The 19,650-nt window shown below is 35.7% G+C and overlaps 2 protein-coding genes across 3 annotated transcripts; one reads left to right on the top strand and one right to left on the bottom strand.

Moving 5' to 3' along the window:
- Window positions 1-448: 448 nt before the first annotated feature.
- On the bottom strand, window positions 449-4,484 carry LOC110026242 (pentatricopeptide repeat-containing protein At2g18940, chloroplastic). 2 transcript variants are annotated; one of them, XM_020727111.1, is made up of 2 exons: window positions 1,821-4,484; window positions 449-506 (listed from the first exon to the last, which is right to left on the bottom strand). In XM_020727111.1, coding segments are annotated over exons 1-2 (2,403 nt in total). In that variant the 5' UTR covers window positions 4,223-4,484; the 3' UTR covers window positions 449-505. The 2 variants fall into 2 exon arrangements, with proteins under 2 accessions (XP_020582770.1, XP_020582769.1); XM_020727110.1 differs by lacking the exon at window positions 449-506 and having other exon boundaries at window positions 1,355-4,484.
- Window positions 4,485-4,702: 218 nt separating this feature from the next.
- On the top strand, window positions 4,703-18,734 carry LOC110026243. The gene is made up of 2 exons (XM_020727112.1): window positions 4,703-4,977; window positions 18,364-18,734. The coding sequence occupies exons 1-2, from the start codon at window positions 4,759-4,761 to the stop codon at window positions 18,562-18,564; spliced, it is 420 nt and encodes a 139-aa protein (XP_020582771.1). The 5' UTR covers window positions 4,703-4,758; the 3' UTR covers window positions 18,565-18,734.
- The last annotated feature ends 916 nt before the right edge of the window (window positions 18,735-19,650 follow it).

The following is a 19,650-nucleotide window of genomic DNA, read 5'->3' as shown; positions in this document are numbered from 1 at the left end:
TGTTAATTGCTATCCTCATGACTTCCCAACTGCCTGGCAATGAAGCCAACAAGATCAGTGCACATATCTCATCATCAAAATCAATTTCCAAAGCAACAATTGATTTGTGATAATATTGAAAATATTCAGGTGTTGAGCAATAGAAACACCTTCCGCCATCTTCAAATTGAATAACTTCTTCATCAAGTGCACATTGTTATTTGCCGATGGGTTTTCATACATACCTGATAAGTTTGACATGAAATCTGTAGTTGTCCTTTCCTTGACGACAATATATGCAACAGACCTCGATAGAGTTATTCGAATAACCCCAGAACTTGTCGATCCAACAAATTCCATTCAGCCTCATCCATCCTTTCAGGTATTTTCCCCAATAACGGAAGATGAAGTTTCTTCCCATAAAGATAATCATCTATCTGCATTCTCCAATAACCAAAATCTGTGCCATCAAATTTCTCGATCCCGGAAACTTTTACTTCATCTGCAGCCATCATTCTTCCTCAGATCTGAACAAAGTTATGATACCAGTTGTTATGAAATATATACCAGAGCAGTTGATGTGATATATATATAAATCAAATAGGAGAACAATCGACGAATCAAAAAATAGAACGAGAAAAATTACACTAAAAAATAACACACAGATTTACGTGATTTGGCAAATTGCCTACGTCCACGGAGTTGCAGAGGATTTTACTACTTGAGGAAATGTACACCAGTCACTTACAAGAGGAATCTCTCACTCTTCGTTGCTCTCTCTCTTCTTCTCTCTCTGTTCTTCTCTCTCTACACTGAGATACACCGAAGAAAACTCTACACCGAGAAACACCGAAGAAGACAAACTTACAGAAGACAAACTTACAAGAGAACACCGAAGAAGACAAACTTACAAGAGAAATAAACCCAAATTTTCTTCTACCACAAGCCACCAAGACAAAGCCTAGGGAGAACAATCTTCTTCTTCTTCCTTCTGCCGCAAGAAACTACTCCTCCTTGCACTTCTTCTCTTCCACTATCCCGTGAAAACCCGAAGAATTCTTCCTCATTCCCGAGGAAACCTAAAGAAGAAAATCGTGACTTCTTGTGACATCCGGATATGAAGGAGAGCCGCTGTTTTATAACGAAGAGAAAAAGCGCAGCGATGATTCTCTTCGGGATATAGAGGAGGCGAGAACGGTTTCTGATGAAGGGATGCTTCTCTGCTTCTCTGCTTCTCTTCGCAAAAAAGAAAGCAAGAAATGATTATTTGTGAAGAGGTGTGATCATTCGCGATCTGAAGCGTCGTTTCACGAAAATAGAAGAAGAGACGGGAGCGGGAGTTCGCGGGTTGGGTGGACCGAACTCCACGCCAGCGCTAACAGAGCAACTACAGACAAACTAGGTACATTTCATGGGGAACACACATTATGGTCTGTAATGTAAATTTATTTGCATAACCTTTCCTGTAATATTGGGTCTCTACCCTAATATGTAAATATAGATGTAGAATAGGAAGTGAAAGGATATTGAATTATTCGCTCAAACCATGTACATTCAGAAATATGGTGAAATCACACAGCTTCTCTCTAGATTCATGCTCTTTCTACTTTCCTTTCTGTTTCCGATCCATTCTAGTCAGTAATGTTTTGAATTCTGATATCACGTACAGTCGGTACAGACATATTTGAATTCAACAACATTACATTTTCAGGATGCTTAAATAACTAAATTGACAAAAGATGAAGGCAGCAAATCGAAGCAACATATTGCAAGAAGTTTTTTCTATACAGAATCAACTAATCCAAAAAAAAAATGACTTAAGTTAGTGTGCTGATACTCACCAGCCCCGTATCCGTAGAGCCAACTTACGCACTAACCTCTCATCAAAAGAAGGGTCTTTTTCAGCAATTTTATGTACAAACTCCGTGGCGTCATCATACCTTCTAGCTTTACAATAACCATCAATCATCATCTTGTAAGTTAACTCAACAGGCCTGCTGCCATGGCTCATCATATAACTAATAACATCATCAGCCTCACTGAACATACCCCTGCTCGCATAAGCTCCAACAAATGTATTATAAGTAACTATACAAGGTCGAATCCCGATTTCTATCATATCTGAGAAGGTCCTCATGGCTTCCTGCATCAGTCCTTGCTTGCAAAAACCATTAATTACAGTATTGTAGGAGATAACATCAGCTTCCAAGCCCAAGTTCTGAAGGCTTATAAGAACTTCTTCCGCTTTCCAACACTCGCCGCACTTCGCATACATGTCAATCAAGCTGTTATGTGTGATTAGATCGGGTATAAGCCCGCTCTGATGAATCAAATGGAACATCTCGTGCGCTCGATCGTACATCGCATTCTTAGCATATATGCCGAGCATCGAATTCAGAATTACAATATCAGGTTTATAACCATTTCTCTTCACCTCATCGAAAGCCCGCTCCATCCCCTTTAGCTCCCTGCACTTGAAATTCGAGATGATTAGTGTTCGTAAGATCACCCAGCTCGGAAAGATCTCGCCAGCGTAAACCTTCTCTTCGATCGCCGCTATCCCTTCAAAATGTCTCGCCTTTGCGTAGGATTGGAGGAGCAGTGCGTAGGAGAGCTCATTGGGCTTGCACTCCTTGCTTTTCATGCCGTTCAACACGGACTCAGCAGCCAAAAAGTCACCTTTTCTAGCAATGGCGTTCAGAAGTGCATTGTAAGTTGTAAGAGAAGGGGAAAAACCAGCCTCAGTCATCTCCTGATACAGCTCTAGAGCACGAGCACCAGATCCAGACCTTCCATAAGCTGAAATCAGAGTATTGAAGGTGTCGCGATCCGGCTCGACACCACAATTCTTCATCTCGACAAACACTTGGTTGATATAATGCTCCATGCCTCGCTTTCCACACATTGCAAGCATGGTGTTCCATGTCACACGATTAGGAACACAGCCATCAGATCTCATCTGGAGGAGTATTTCTAACATCTCTGAGTTCCTAGACTTCTTCGCAAGCATTCCGAGTATGGTATTGTAGGTACAAACATTTGGAACGCAACCAAGTTCCTTCATTTTTCTGAACAAACTCAATGCTTCATCTTCCTTCCCAGCCTTGCCATATCCGCTGATCACTGTGGTGTAAGAGACAGTGTTTGGAGTGATACCTTTAGTGGCCATGGAATCCAACAAGGCAGCTCCTTGTTCATAAAACCCAGCTCTAACGTAAGTTGCGACAAGCTCATTGTAAGTCACTGAATCAGCAGAGCAGCCATTGTCTTCCAGATCCTTGAGAACACTCAGTGCCTGCGGCAAATTACCAGCTTTTCCAAAAACCTGGAGGAGGGCATTGTGAGTGACGACTCCAGGTGAAAAACCTTGGGACTTCAACTGGTGAAAGAACTCCACGGCCTCATCAACCAACCCATCTCTCCCACAAGCAGCGATAACAGTGCTAGTGGTGAACTCATCGAATTCAAAACCTCTGCCTCTCATCTCATCCAAAAGGTTTAAAATTTGAGTCCGAGATCCGCCCATCTTTCCGTAGACATCGAGCATGACGTTGTAGGTGACAATGGTGGGCGCAAGATCCTTGGTTTTAATCTGCGCGAACAATTCAACGGCCTTCTGAAACTTGCCCGAGCGGGAGTAGGCGTGGAGGAGGGTGGTGTAAGCGCGGATATCGATAAGGTAGTCGTTTAGAGGAATTGAGTCGAACAACTTGCAGGCAAGGGAGTGCTGTGACTCGCGACCGAGGACTCGGAGGATGACCTCAATGGCTGGTGCGTCAATCTTCGATTTATCATCGAAAGCTAGCCATTGGAAAAGCAGAAGAGCTCGCTCCCAATCGCCGGCGACGTCGATTGCTTTGAGAAGGCCGACGGTGTCGACGGCGAGAATGTCGGGTTTGGAGGAGCGGAGGAAGGAAGGGAGGGATGGAAGAGGTTGGGAGAGGATGAGGTGGAGAATGGAAGCAGCTTCGGGGGAGAGGAAACAGAGATCATCAATGGAGGAAAGTCGAGCGAGGCGGGGGACTGGTGCGGTGGAAGTTGGGGAGGATGACGATGAAGGCGAGTTCTGGCGGGTGAGGAGGGGGAGAAGGGAGTCGAGGGGGAGGGAGTGGGATGAAGGAGGAGGAGGGGGAAGGGAAGGTCCGAACTTTAGGTGTTGGGGAGGTTGAGTAGATGTTTTTCTATGCGGTTTGGCATTATGGAAAGGAGGAGAGGGACGGTTGGGGAAGATGGCTCCTTCCATGGATGGATTGAATGTGAAGGCGAAGGAATAAGGAGAGGCATACGTGGGAGGAAGCAAGAAAGTAAAGGGCTAAGGTGATGGGATTCTGTCTAATCTTCCATGGTTGGTCTGCGATGCTCCAATTTTTTGGCTTTTGACTGCTGAGCCAGGATGACGGACCTAAGAAGTGAGTTGACTCGTGAGCCAGCTTTAGTTCAGCTCGATAAAGGAAGTGAACTCAATGAGCGAACAAGTCGGGTTCAAATTAGTCCTAACTAGATAGAAAAGGTAGCTCGTAAGCTGATTATTTTAAAAGAAATTAAAATAAAATTTATTCAAAATATACTAAATTTGGGGACATAATTATTTAAAATAGTTAAAAAATAATATTTTATATTTTATGTTAAGTAAATTCTTATTTTTTCTACCGTAATTATTCAAGAAATCAATTATTTTATTATAATATTATTTTAAATGAACATTATTTTGCTCCTCTCTAAGGCGCGCGCACGGAGGCTCCAGCACGAGAGAAATTTCCATTGACGACCTGTGATTGGATGGCTTGGTTGGCGTCGGTGGGATACCTATCAGCGGTTTTCGTGGACCATCCCTGCTCGACGGCAACCTGCGCTTTCATCGGTGGCCGGAAGAGCTCTTGCTTTATCGGCGTCACTTTATCTCCGCGACGTCAGGGGAGCATCAGGCGTGGGTTGGTGTTCTGCATGGCACCGGAGGAGGAAAAGATTACTCGCCGCTCGCCTCTCGATTTCCCTATTGTATGAATCTCTCTCTCTCTCTAGCAGGCGTCTTCCCTTTTCAATACTTATTTACCTCTAGATCACCTTATTCATCCATTGTAATCTTTCTTCCTCAGTTTTTTATATAAATTCTCTGTTCTTGTTCGACTTGACACATACATAAACTTCATGGATAAAAAGTTAGGAATCTTTATAACTCAGATTAGGATTGGGGCATACATTGGAGGCGTATGTGCATCCCGTTCTATTATGTCTGTAGTTTTGAATGCTTAGGTCTACAAATTAGTGTAGAACCTGATGAATAAAAAATAAATCTAGGAAGAGAGCAGCAACCAGAGAAAGGAAAACCAAGATTATTATTATAATTTCAATAAAACAACCAACCTTCCATCTCCATTTTCTACACTCGTCTATAGCAGGAATCTGGGAGTCTCTAACTAACAATTGGGACTACACTCCCAATTAACGTGTTACTAAACACACTTAAACATGACTAAGGAAAAATAAACTAAATGCGATCATTAAAGCAAAATAACAACGGGCAGCTATACTGAATGCATCAGGTAATATAGTTATATTTGTAGTAGCAACCTAGCACCCAGAATTTGATGGAAAGGAGTGCATCCAGAGAAGGTGCCTCAGTGAACTGGGTTTATTTCATCAGGTTCTCAGTATGCTGCATCAAATCTCTTCAACTCCCGAGGATTTTGACCCGAGTTCAGAAGTTTGAGTCACCCCTTTATTAGGCACTTGATGAGTGTAAAGATCAAACACATTAAATGTAGATGAAATGCTGAGGTTTGTGGGCAATTCAAGTACATAAGTCTTGTCATTGATGCCTTTGCTATCGGGAAATTGTCCAAATTTACGAAGATTTAACTTCAATTAAACACTTTGAGGAAATCGATCTTTGCAAATTTCCACCAAAACCAAATCACTAACTTTGAAACTTTTGGCCTTCGGGATTCAACTTGCTGCTTGTATTGATGGGATGATATTGTAAGCTTGTCATTAATTTCCCACAACATAGATTCAAAATTGTTCACAACTGTTGCTTTTCAGCTTGGAAAGTATAGCAATACCTATTGTGGGATTTGATGTTTTGATATAGACTATGCTAAAGGGAGACGATTAATGGAACGATTAATCAATTAGTTGAATGCAGATTTTGCTTGTCCTAAATACTCATCCCACTGTTTTTGGCTGATTTCCCGCAATATAATGGATAATGTTCTCTAAGGATCGGTTTACTACTACTGTTTGTTTGTCTGCTTGAGGATGATATGCTAAGCTCAATCGAAGATCTGTCTTGAACTGTTTCACAATTCTCTCCAAAAGTAACTTATAAAGTTGACATCACAGTCATATGTAATGCTCTTTGGAATGCCATGTAGGCTCACAATCCCTTAAAAAAAGTTTAGAAATGTTGGAAACATCACAAGTTTTTTTGCATGCCACAAAATGAGCCATTTTCAAAAAAAAGATCAACAACTACAATTACAAAATTTGATTCGTGTTTGGTGCAAAGCAGACCTAATGCAAAATCTATGTTATGATCCTTCTAACTGGAATCTGGAATTGGTAAGGGCAAATAAAGGCCAGTATTCTAACTTGTGCCCTTGTCACTCTATCATATGGAGCATTTCTCCTTAAATTTGCACACACCCCTTCTCAGTTTGGGCCCAAAGATTATATACTGCAATAGTTCTAATGTTCGGTCCCTATTTGCATGAGCTGGCAATCCTCCCCTGACAATCTTGAATAATTTGTTGACTGAGAGCTGTGTTAGGTACACATTAGTGTTTGCCCTTAAAAAGTTAACCTTGCTGAATAAAATAATCTCTTTGAGGAGACAGTTGCATTCAACTAGCTCACACAATGGCAATTTTTCATCATCAATATATAACTCTTGTAGGCTTTCCATTCCTGTGATGCTAGCTTGGACGACAATCAAAAAGCTCGCTGTGCGGCTCAATGCGTCAGCTACACGATTGGTGTGACCAGCATGATGCTTCACTACAAAATTGAATTTTTGGAGGAACACTGCCAAGCATAGATGAATCAGATTGAGATTTATTTGAGATTGTAAGAATTGCAAGGGCTGATTATCACTAAATATGATAAATTCCTAATGTAATAAGTAGTTTTATAAATTTTTTTATGCTCAAATAACCACATTTAGTTCCTTTTTATATTTAGACCACCTTTGATGGATGGGGCTCAACTTTTCACGAAAAAATTCTACTTGTTTTCCTTCTTGAGGTATAACAATGCCTATTCCTATAGCAGACACATTAGTTTCAACCTGGAATGACTTGTCGAAATTTGGTATACCAAGCACAGGAGATAAACCCGAACACCCCTTCATGTTTAGAAAGCTCTCTTACTGTTATTGGCCCCAATAAAAGTTTTTTTGCTTGATGCAATTTGATAAATGTGCAGCAAGAGTACTAAAATTACGTATAAAATGCTTTTAAGAGTCGACAAGGCCATGAAAACTACAAACTTTTATAATTGACTTGGGAGCTGACCGGGATTGAATGGCCTCTATCTTCTTAGGATCCACTTGATAGTGAGGCCGAGAAATTGAAATTCATTTAAGGTGAACTCGCATTTACATAAATTGAGGAATAGTTTTTGTTCTTGAAGAGTGGAGAATAACAACTTCAAGTGATTCAAGTGATTCAAGTGATCTTCCAATGAAATGCTTTGCACAAGAATATTATGGTAATAAACGACACAAAGTCGACCAATAACGGCTTCATTATGGTGCTTGGTGTGTTTCACAAATTAAATGACATCACTTGCTGTTCATATAACCCTTCTCTAGTTTTGAATGTCGTTTTCCATTCATCACCTGGATGGATGTGGATTTGGTGCTAGCGCCTTCTGAGGTCCAACTTCTAATATGCCTGATGTTGCATACTCAAAACCTGATGCAATATACTCAGTTCGTTGAGGCAGTTCCTTCTGAATGCACTCTTTTTTTTTTATCCAATTAATATCGTAAGGCTTGGGATGCTTTGTGGTCTTTAATTGAAGTGTTTTTACAACACTAGATATTACGATTCATAAACACCTGCTGTCAACCATCAACTCATACACTTGTTCCTTCAACTAAAAGCAGCAGTAGGTTGAGATTTAATAGGTTACCTTAGAGCGAGCAATACCTTCTCTAAAACATATTTCAGGATTTCTCTCTCATATGTTGATACGTATTCCACTTCAGCTCCCTTGAACATACTATGCTCTGAATATTCATCTTCTCTATTCAATTCCCCTTATATTAGCTGAATTTGTCTCCTATTTGGACACTCGTTAGATTGGTGGCCAGGTTGGAAACAACGAAAATATTTCATGGGTCGAGGTCGGTGATACAAGCTTGCTTTTTTTTGCCATTTTGCCAATAGCTTAAGTGTCTCCACCACTTGATGGGGCAACTGAGTTGTGGAAGATACAAGAGGAAGCTGAATTTTATAAGCTGGTCCCTTTACTGCCATTTGCTGCTAAACGATCGAAGGGTTTTGTTTATTTGAAGTTCAGCTTTGTAGGTGTAATTTACCGCTTATAAAAGTGACTAAACCTTATTCATTTCTAATTTATTTTGTATAACTATTTTTATCCTCCGATATTGCGAGCCATAATTTGCGGGTTAGATTCATATAAATCTGGGCACTAAGACAATAGAATTATTCGGTGTAAGCACATACTGAGTGGTTTTCTTGGGCACATCTCTGAAATTGCACATATAATATATGCACATCATCGGAAGGCAAGAATTGGTTCCGTAAAGGTTCTTTCATCCAAACTCATCATTTGATCGGTTTTCTGGGGTTCTCCTCTCTCTCTTCTCTCTCTTACGGGATTGAACCAATTGATGCCACCAAGCTCCTAATCTACTTTTCAATCTGCAAGCAAAATAGCACACTTTTTTTTTCATAGCAATATGCATGTATTCAAAGAAAGCTTACATGATCTACTCTCTATCCAAGTAATCTTCGATATGAAGGTGGCCGTCAAAGTATGAAATATCAATTTTCACCTTATAGTCAGTGTAGATGCGGTCTTTGATGGTCAATTGCGATTGGGGATTTCTTTGAGTAGTTCGTTCTCATCGGACTCAAAATTTGAGAAGTGAGTTCGCTGCTAGTGCAGTCTTTTAACGTCGAACTGTCTGTGTACAGGGTTCGATGGTTGATTAAACAGTTAGAGTGACCCTTCATCCATGATTCCTAGTCTTAGTTTCCCTGGTTAGTGGTGTGGTAGCCATTACTGCCAATGTGCTTGCCTGATATTTTGATCTCCCATTGCGAAGGAGTTGAAGCTCTTGCCGCTTCTCAGTGACAAAGTGCTAAAAGTCAGTGGCGACTGTCCAACCTTCATTCAAGATGGGCCTGCGCCTTTTGCCAGGTGTATTAGCTACGATCGCCTTCATGTGTCGAAGATTTTTCGCCACTGCCATTATTGTTTTTGATACCAATCTGGCATAGAAACTGATGAAAAAAAAACAAAACCAGGAACAGAGTAGCAACCAGAGATAGGAAAACCAAATTATCCCGATAATTTCAGTAAAAGAACCAACCTTCCGTCCCCATTTCCTCCACTCCTCTATACCAGGAATGAGGAACACACTAACTAAAAATTGGGACCACACTCCCGATTAACGTGTGAACTAAACACACTTAAGCATGACAAAGGAAAAATAAACTAAATGTGATCATTAAAACAAAATAGCAACGGTCAGATATAGTAACTGCATCAGATAATTGCTATATTTATGCAGAAGGAACTGCCTCAGCGAACTAAGTATATTGCATCAGGTTCTGAGTATGCTGCTCTTGTATCGAAGTATTAATCTTGAATTTGAAGCTTAGGTAATTGGTTCATTATATCTAGTCATGTGAAGTTCTGTTTTTGGTGCAATGCAAATATTCTTCACTTCAAAGTTCGCATATTTTCTTGTATAGATGAAGCCATTTGTCATTTTCTGATTTTTCTGTAATAATATCCGTATTGGGAAGGAGTTGGATGAGGATAAACATATATATTTGAAATTCTGTTTTTTTTTCCTTGCACGATCTGTGATTATTAATGTGATTGGTCATGTTTACAGATGGTATACCTGAAAATTTAGCTGTTTTTTGGCTGGATTACTTAACTAGCTAATTAAAAGCTGATTTTCGAAGTCTAGTTAGTAACCTTTGTCACTTCTAGTTAGCAACCTTTGCCACTCATCTTAAACTCCAATGCTAAGGGTCTATTTGTGATCAAATTTATTTTTGTTATTTTTGTTACTTCTGTTTTAAAATTATATTTGATTATTTTACTTTTTACATGCTTTTATTTTTTAATTTTAAAAAAAAATCAACTTATTTTTACAAATTTGAGGTGATTTGTGTTTTAAAAACAAGGAAGATTTATGTACATGCCACTCAATTCCTATGTATTTACATATGTAACGCACGGAACTTCAATTTTTACATAACTGCCACCTTATGTATGCATGAAAAGGTGTATTTCATTTTTTAAAAGTTAAAATTGTGGTATTTTTTATGTGATATAAAAGATTTGGTTGTATAAATGTATAAAGGTAAAGTTTATGCGCTGGATATGTAAAAATATAGGAATTGGGTGGTATGTATGTAAATGCCCCTAAAAACAAAATATCAACACTAAACATGTTTAATTTCAAATCAAAACATAAACAAAATAAATATAAAAAATAAGAAAGAACAAAATAAGAAGATGACCCTGAAGTATATTTCATAGTTATTGTGATTTATGAATGCATATTAATATGATTCTGATTCTATAAGGATTTACTCTTTGGATTTAACTCATTTGGCAATAACTAATCCATATTTATTCTTAGGAAATGCATACTTAAATGTTTGGTAGATCTAACTATTGTTTTTTTTTTCCTTGACATTAGAGACCAGTAGGTGTAATTTGAAGAACTTACCAAAATAAAGATTCTAATATGAAAACTTTGGCTGTTTTTTAATATGCTTTATAGTATTTGCTTGGATTTTTTGAAAGTTTTAACTTTTGTTACTACTTATTCAGTAGGATAGAAAATGTGTAGTTGTTTATTTCTTTCCATTTATTCCTAGGGGCTATTGCCCAGAATTCCTTTTTGGTACTTTAGTTAACCCATAATCATGGTGTTTTTAAAATAATGTGCATATATAAATACATCTGATAGATAAAATAGCAATTACTTGGTGATTATTTATTTATCTGAAGTATCACAAAGAAGTATTTCTTTTTTATTTAAGTTCATTTCAGTCATTTGTGCGCTGAATGATAGCATGAGCTAGCGCATTTAAAAGAATGTTTCAAACTTCCCTATTTGAATGTTTTAAATATTGTTAATATCAGGCTTCTTCACATTTAATAACCTCTCTTAGGTGATCCTTTGCCTTTTTATTCTATATGCCTATCTTTATAGGTGGTGGTGTTGCTGAGCTTAGCACTTAGGGAATTATATGAACATGTTGGATAGTAGAGCTATTGGGTGTTCGGAATTATAAAGAAGATGATGAAGATAATAGAGTAGGGAGAAGAGAAAGACTCAATGGAATAGTCTTTTCCATGGAAAAAAAGTTATCTAATTTATTTTACTTGGTCAATTGTTACACGTAATGCCTTTTGTCTCTATATGATTTTCTTCCTTGCTGCCTATATAGATGGCTAAACTTCTTGATAAAAAAAAAAGGCAATTCTTCCTTTATTGTAAGAAGAGGTATAAATACAGAATATTGGAGCAATTAAAAACCTTTTGTGCCAATATATTGGTAAAGGTGTTTGTTATCGTAGTTATCGTTGACACTAAGAGCAAAAAAAGAATTGGGGCATTTACATACATACCACCCAATTCTTATGCATTTGCATATGTGACACCTAAACTTTATGTTTTGCATTTATACCATCCAAATCTTTCAGATCTCATAAAGAAAGCCATCATTTTAACTTTAAGAAGGTGAAAGGCACCATTTCATGCATAGGTAAGGAGAAATATATATGTAAAAATTGAAGTTTAGCTCATACATTTGTAAATGCATAAGAATTGAGTGGTATGCTTGTAAATCTTCCAAAAAAAATTTATATGGACAAGTAGTTATAATGCCATGTCAAAAAATTTACTCTTTAAAGTGAACCCAATAAGAGCCGGAGCATTTGGTTGCCAAGTTGTGCCCCTTCAAGTTCACCTTCATCATAGAATTTATTGATGAACTAACTTGAGAGTTGCAGTCATAGTTAAGAAGTTTTTATATTAGAATAGCCTCATTTACTCATTTTTTAAACATGTATTTTGAACATGCAAAAGAGTAATATATGCATATCATAGTTTCGGATTTCTTCTCTTATGTGAAAATGCAATAGAACCAAAATATAAATCGTATATTTATCTTATGCTTGATCATTTCATAAAATAATTGCATAACATTTTGCTAAATATTCTACACTTTTGAAGGAAGATATGAGTTTACCACCAAAAAAGAAACAAAACAAAAAGTGCCCCTATTCGATGGAGCTCTTTCCTAATGAATTAATGTATTGATACTTAATATTAGACAAAGTTAAGATTAGGATGCAAGCTTTTTTTACTTCCGGACAAGGTGCCATCTAGATCGATTGCTTATCATATGGTTCTCTAGTTGTGCTAGTGGGTGGTGGATGTGTATAGACCGTCAAACATTAAATAAAAGGAAATTTACATGCATACCACACAATTCTTATGTATTTACATATCTAACACCCAGAGTTTGATATTTACACGTATGGCACCTTGTTGTCATTAACCTATGCATTTAAGGTGCATTCACTTTTAAAATGGTATTGATGATAATATTTCTAATATAATGTTAAAGATTTGAGTGGTTTGCATGTTAAATATGAATGCTTAGGTTTTAGATATGTAAATACATGAGAATTGAATGGTATGTATGTAAATGCTCCTAAATAAAATTTAAATCAAGAACTTCTACCCACTTCCCTTAAATTTGTTTATCATTAGCTTAATTTTTATTATTATATCTGGAAGTTGAACTTCAAAATTCGCCATAGACTACACTAGTGGAAGGTGATATCATTTGTCCCATGCAATGCCTTAATCATCTTTGCGGCTTCATGCAACTGATGAGCAAGGTCCCTATCCATTTCATAATCTTCTTATAATTTTATATTTAGGTGTCATTTTAATATGCATTAGCAAATTGGAAATTGCATCAATATCACCTAGATAAAGTTCTTAACAATTTGGAAGACTCTTAGTTCATGCATAATCTTATAAAATGTGAGTTCGAACATTGGTCTTTCTAGTTTTATAGTTAGTGGTGGAGAGTAAAAAACCTATTGTGGTAAGGAGGCTGTTTGATGGTGTTATGGACCTAGAATTGTTATTGAAATGTGGTTGGGTAGAAAATTCTCATGGAGAGAGAATAGGGAAACAAAATTTTATAGATCAATAAGAAATTCACCAAAGTAACTTTTACAACAACTATTGAGCATTAATCCCACTACGTGGGGTCGGCTACATGAGTTCTTTTTCTCCATTGTGTCCTATTTAGTGTCAAAAAAGTAACTTTTCTCCATATTTATTTTCTTCTTCCTCATCTTATACTCCCAATCAAGGGAACAGTAATACTTATAAATTCATTTCTTCTCTCTTATTGTAAACCCAATCTAAATCTAAAGATGTTCTATCGAAGATAATCCTTTGAGTAATTTTTTTTTTTCATATTTACTTCTTTCTCCATCTGTTTTAATTGCAAGCTTTTTTATCTTTTTTTTTTTGGTGACAAACCAAAATGTTTTGGGAAAAGCTTCCAAAGATCAGAGATTTAGCTCTACCAAATATCATAAATTAGCTCTATCATTGATCAGAAATTAGCTGTTTCGTGGATAATCTTCTATCCATATTTAGAGTTGTGGATATTGAAGATATGTGAGAAGGTTAAGTAAATTTTACTTTTTATTATTTATTTTGTTGGTGATTCCAAAGAATTATTAATGGCATGTTTGTAAGTACTATTAGCTTGCGTAGCAATTTTAAGCTAATGGATCATAGCATTCATCTAGAAAAAAATGTGGATACGGTAATGGAAAGTTAAATATTTTATTGTATTCTGGATGAAACCACCTATTATGCTGAATTTCTTGAATAATACATGTTACTATTTCAATGCTATTAATGAAATTGATTTTTTTTTGTCGATTGGAACACTCGTTATTATTGTGCAAGAATTGATATGCTACCAATTTGTAAATAGAACTTCAATGTTTGTACCGATAGACTTTGACTTCCTTTTTCATGATCTTCAAATCCTTGGTTTCTTCCATGATCTCCAAAGTTGGAAGGAATTCCTTCACTCATGTTATCGATATTATAGCAGAGTGGTCATTTTGGGAAATTATGAAAGTGTGAGTGATTGTGAGTGAGATGGAGAAATGAAGATTTGCTTGAGGATTATGAATCACTAATTTCTCAGGAAGTTTGTAATATATAATAAGGAAGTTTACATGTAGCACATAATTCTGATGTATTTACATATATCACATCACACCTAGACTTTCATATTTACATATTTAAAACGTTGCTGGTTTAAACCTATGCATGAAAAAATTTATTTCACTTTTAAAAAGTTGTAATAGTGCTTTTTTTTATGATTTGAGTGCTATGCATGTAAATTTGAAAGTTTAGGTGTGAGACATGTAAATACATTCAAATTGTGTGCTATGTATGTAACTGCCCAATATAATAAATGGAAGAAAAACTATTGTGATGGATAAACTCAATTCATTTAGTTCAGATATTTAGTTAATTCTTTTATGATCAATTAATTCAGTTTTCATTTCAAGCAATTATTCACCCATTCATTATAGAATATTGATGTAGAATACGGTGACCTTGATATGCTAATTTGTTGATAATCATCCTTGATATTTTCTTTTCTTTTTGATTAAATGTTAAACCTTAATGAATAAAGTCATGAATTAGGCTTTATAAAGAGTAAAAGCTAGGGAGATTCTAAATGATTAACCAAGGGAAGGGAATTCTAAGGGAAGTACATAGAAAAATTGAAATTTTTTGGGAATTAGGAGTCATAAATTTTTTATTTTGTTGTAGGAGAGGAAAAAGTGATGCAAGGAAGAATTGGATGCGAAGAGAAATTTGATAGATATAAGAGTAGAGAGGAAAGAGAATAAAGGAGTGGAACCTTTTAAAGTGAAGTGATAATTCATAAAGCCCTTAGTTATAAAAATTATAATTTTAATTTAAAAATCATTATAAATTTAAAATTTAGATCTTGATTTTTTTCAAAAATTTTTCAACCTAATTGAAAATAAAGACCCTCTTAATCTTATATATAACAAGATTTTAATTTAAACCTTAGAATAATTTTAAAAATCCATAAAACTGAGAGTTGATAAGCCCTTTTTGTTGATATATTCTCTCATGGGCTTGGTAGACTCTTCTCTTGATTACCATCATAGAGAAAGCAATAGAATTGTTTTTGTGTCAACATCTATAGTTGTACCTAAGTAGCAACATGTTCTTGTATCATTTGCTTTTGTGTTACACAATTCTAATGTATTTACGTATGTAGCACCTTTTGATATTTACATTCATAACACCTTGGTGTTATAAACTTATGCATGAAAATGTGTATTTCACCTTTTAAAAAGGTAGTGCCGGTGGTATTTTTTATGTGATTTCAAAGATTTTAGTGGTATGCATGTAAATATGAATGTTTAGGTGTTAGATGTGTAAATACATAAGAATTGTGTGGTGGGTATGTAAATACACCTTGTTATTATTTGATTTGTTTTGTAGAAGATCTTACAGCCATATATCGGTTAGTGTAGTGACAACAAAAACTCTATATATTTTTCTCAAGCGGAAGAAAATACCTTTGTAACCTTTGGCACAACTCGTGTATTTAGAGAAGAATATTGCAAGATTATCTTAAGCAATCAATAAAATTGTTTATTCATTTCAATACTAATAGTAATAAAAGATATCTCAGTCTCAACAATAGGCTTAACACAATCTCATGTTATTCTTATGAGTAGTCTTAAACATAATTATGAGGAACAATTATTGATGTTCATCAGTATAAAACTCATTTGTAAAACTTGATTTAATATCCGTAAACCAACTCAATGTAAGTATTTGATTTTTTAATTGTTATAAATGATGATTACTTCTGAAATTAACTCAAGTTTTTTAAATATTGAGTTAAAAAATTGGCATATGATATGATATCTTTGTATGATACGATGGCTTTGTGTAGGGGATCATCTTATGGTTGTGATGGTGGTATTTATATTCTTAACGGGACATTAATAATCATAGGAATATTTGTAATGATCTAACACATTAACATTGATAAGCTTTGATGATAATTTATAATGTCTAAGAGGTATTATGATTATTATTGTAAATCTATTGTAATTTGGTTCATTGTACTTTCCGTATTAATAAGAATAAGAACTATAATCATGTATAATTATGAGAGTTTTATCTTATACTAATTGTTTCCTTTTTTTTTAATTACATGTTGTCTCTTTAGACAATATTTCAATCAATCATTATAACTCGTATCTTTCTTCATACCACTTTGCGTATTATATGATTTCTAAGGCTTATAATGAAAGAGGATATATTTCATATCTAAACCATACTCATGATAATATTTTAAAATTTATTACTTGTGAGCCTGTCGAACTATGCCAATAAATTTATAATATTGATTCTAGATCAAGAAAAGTTTTGTATCTCCATAGGTGAATTTATATTTTTCTTGCGCATCACTTGGGCATAATTCATATGTATCTTATATGGGCCAATTCTCTTGGCTTTAAATAGGTCATATTAATTTGCAAAACAGCTCATATGATTTAAAGCTAATATTATTAAGTTTAGCATTTTAAATTTTTTCTCCTACTTTGGTGGAATTTGGTAGTAATGTAAGACAAATAATTGGAAGGGATGGATTGGCAAGGGTTTATATGCAATTATACTCCAGAAATTTGTAGCTTTGATGCTAACTAATTATTGACTTTTAAAAAGGTCAAGGGTCTTGTAACCCAAAATTTGGTTTGGTTCATCAGCCTAAATAATATATCCTTGCCTAACCGAACTCACCCTTAGGCTTGCTTAACCCTTTGTTTGATATTTGATTATTAGCCATTAAACTAGTAAAAACCTGGCCAAGTTCATCAACCTGGCCAAAACAACATTTACTAGGGTCTTATTATACTAATTAAGTGATAGAAACTCACCTTAATCATGTAATAGGTTGGTCAATTTGATGATGATCACTCCGTTCGTTGTTCGCTTATCATCTTTGATCAAACTTCTTTGTTTGCTTGATTTTTCCTTGAAACCAGCCTTTGATGGAGGAAAATGATGAAATAGGCTTATGAAGCTTACTTATATTTCTGGAAATATGGTCCCAATTTATGTCATTAAAGTCTTAATATTTTATCATATAATTCAAAATGGAGATGATTATAGTATTAAACATACTAAAAATGAAGTAAATTCCTTAAACTAATTGTAAAATACTAGAAAGTTCTAGAAAGGGCTCTAAGATAATTTGGATGTGTGATATTATTTTTTGTAGCACCTAATCCGCTCAGCATAACGTATGATTTAAGAGGCATGAGTGTCATATTGATGATGATCATACATTTGACAAGTCAAACATGTTTTTCCTATGAAGGTTGAGTTTTTATATTCTTTTTTGGATAGCCCTCGTTGTCGGAAAAGAGCTACCTCTTTTTTGAGTTAATTCAATGAAAGAAATTACGTTGAAGTTTGGATAATATAATATATTTTTCTTAGCGTTTGTTTGATTTACCGTAAAATATTGCAGCGTAAAAAGAATATGATGTAATTGAAATGTAATAAAATATTTTGAAGTTGTTTGGTTTGGTGTAAAATGCAAGAGTTTAGATTTTTATATTTGGTTTGAAGAAAAATCAAAATTAATGTAAAACATGGTCAGTGTTTGCATCTGCAGGTGACTCCAGTGTGCATTATATTTGAAAATGAGTCAAATCTAATAAATTCAAATTGCACCAATTTTGAACTGCTGGATGAATTCCAAATTCTCCAAAATTAAACTCTGCATTCTTTTTTAATTTAGCAAAAGCCGAAATTTTAAAATCTCCTACATTTGATTTACTTTACACTAGAAAGATTGCCGACTCTACGTAGTGGGATAAAGGTTTGTTATTGTTGTTGTAGAAATGTAGGGACCAAACAGTTAATTTCTGTGGTAAACTCTGGCAATGTTCCCATATTTATAATCACCTACCATTAATTAAACTTCTACGATCTGTTAAAAAAACAAAAAGAAAAATCGCCAAATAAAACTCAATTTGTTACAGGAATGGGAGAGGCCAAAGCCTGGGCGCAGGCCTGATATATTCCCCAGGTTTAGTCCAATGAAGACTCCACTTCCGACTCCATGGCCGGCCGATCCACCTGAGGAAGACGAGGAGAAAGAAGAAGAGGAGAGGCAGGAGGAAGAAGAAGAAGAAGATGATCCAGAGAAGGAAGGTCCTGAGAAGCCTGACAAGGCTTCCTAGTTACTTCCCAGCTTTCTTCTTTACTGTATTTTGCTTCGTGTTAGAGGGTTATGTGTGAGTTCTTACTCTCTTTGATTTGTTTATTTTGTTATTAGCATAGACAAATCTGTAAAATAAATAAATAATCATAAACTTATTGCAGTTGTCTAAATAATTACCAATATGTTTAATTATGGTGTGCATTCATTACTTTAAACCAAAAAATCAAGGTAAAAGACCACCCGAAACTTGCTATTTACAAATCAACCATTCCCTTCATCCATTTTTCAAATTCTCATTCAAATATCAAAATTCATGGTAAAACCCCAACCCATAGTTTTTTTTGTTTTTATCAAAATTTCAATAGTTTGATCATTCGTAATTATCCCAAAAATCGAATTAGTTTTGTTTGAAAAAATCTATTAAATTGAAAAATCGAATGATATTGTGGTATCTTAGTTCCCGTTTGGGCAGCTTATTGGGGTGCGGTGGCAGTATGCGGACACTTACTTTGTGTTTGAAAAACACGTTCGCTCCAGGTTAATTCCACCGCGCCGAGCGCACGTAAGGGTTTTCGTTAATAAGGCGCGAAGCGGGATTGGGGCCATGTTCTGCGTTGGATTCGCGCTTTAGGGTGAATATTTTCTCGTGTGTCCTTCTATGCTCTCCCTCGCCCTCGACATCGTCTCAAGCTCTCCTTCTTTCGCGGCTTCTCTGCTCTCCCTCGCTGTCGTCCCGAGCTCCTTTGTCCTCGACACCATGCATTGAGGTCCTTTGTTCGCGTTCGTCAATAGAGAGGGAACAACAAATCTTCGGCCGACGCTAGGAAAATTCACCAAACACTTTTTTCTCGCATCGTTGCCTTTTCTTCTTCGAAATCCTAGATTGCAAATGTCCTCTTCCTCACTGTTTTAGTGTTTGCTTAGGTTAACTTTGTTCAGCATTTATTATGGTTATTGCTCTTCCCTGATGTTTTGAATGATGGCCAGTATTTTCTGCCTTTTTTTTTTGTAATGCATTTTTCTGATTCTTGAGAAGGAAATGAGAATTACGGGCTGTTTGGTTGCAGGATTTAGCTTAAGTACGTCCAAACAACAAAAGGGGAAC

Source organism: Phalaenopsis equestris, unplaced genomic scaffold (genome assembly GCF_001263595.1).
Source record: "Phalaenopsis equestris unplaced genomic scaffold, ASM126359v1 Scaffold000359, whole genome shotgun sequence".
In the NCBI taxonomy this organism is placed as follows: Eukaryota; Viridiplantae; Streptophyta; class Magnoliopsida; order Asparagales; family Orchidaceae; genus Phalaenopsis; species Phalaenopsis equestris.
The sequence above is the reverse complement of the archived record's forward strand: the minus strand, read 5'-3'. Positions and strand labels throughout refer to the sequence as shown.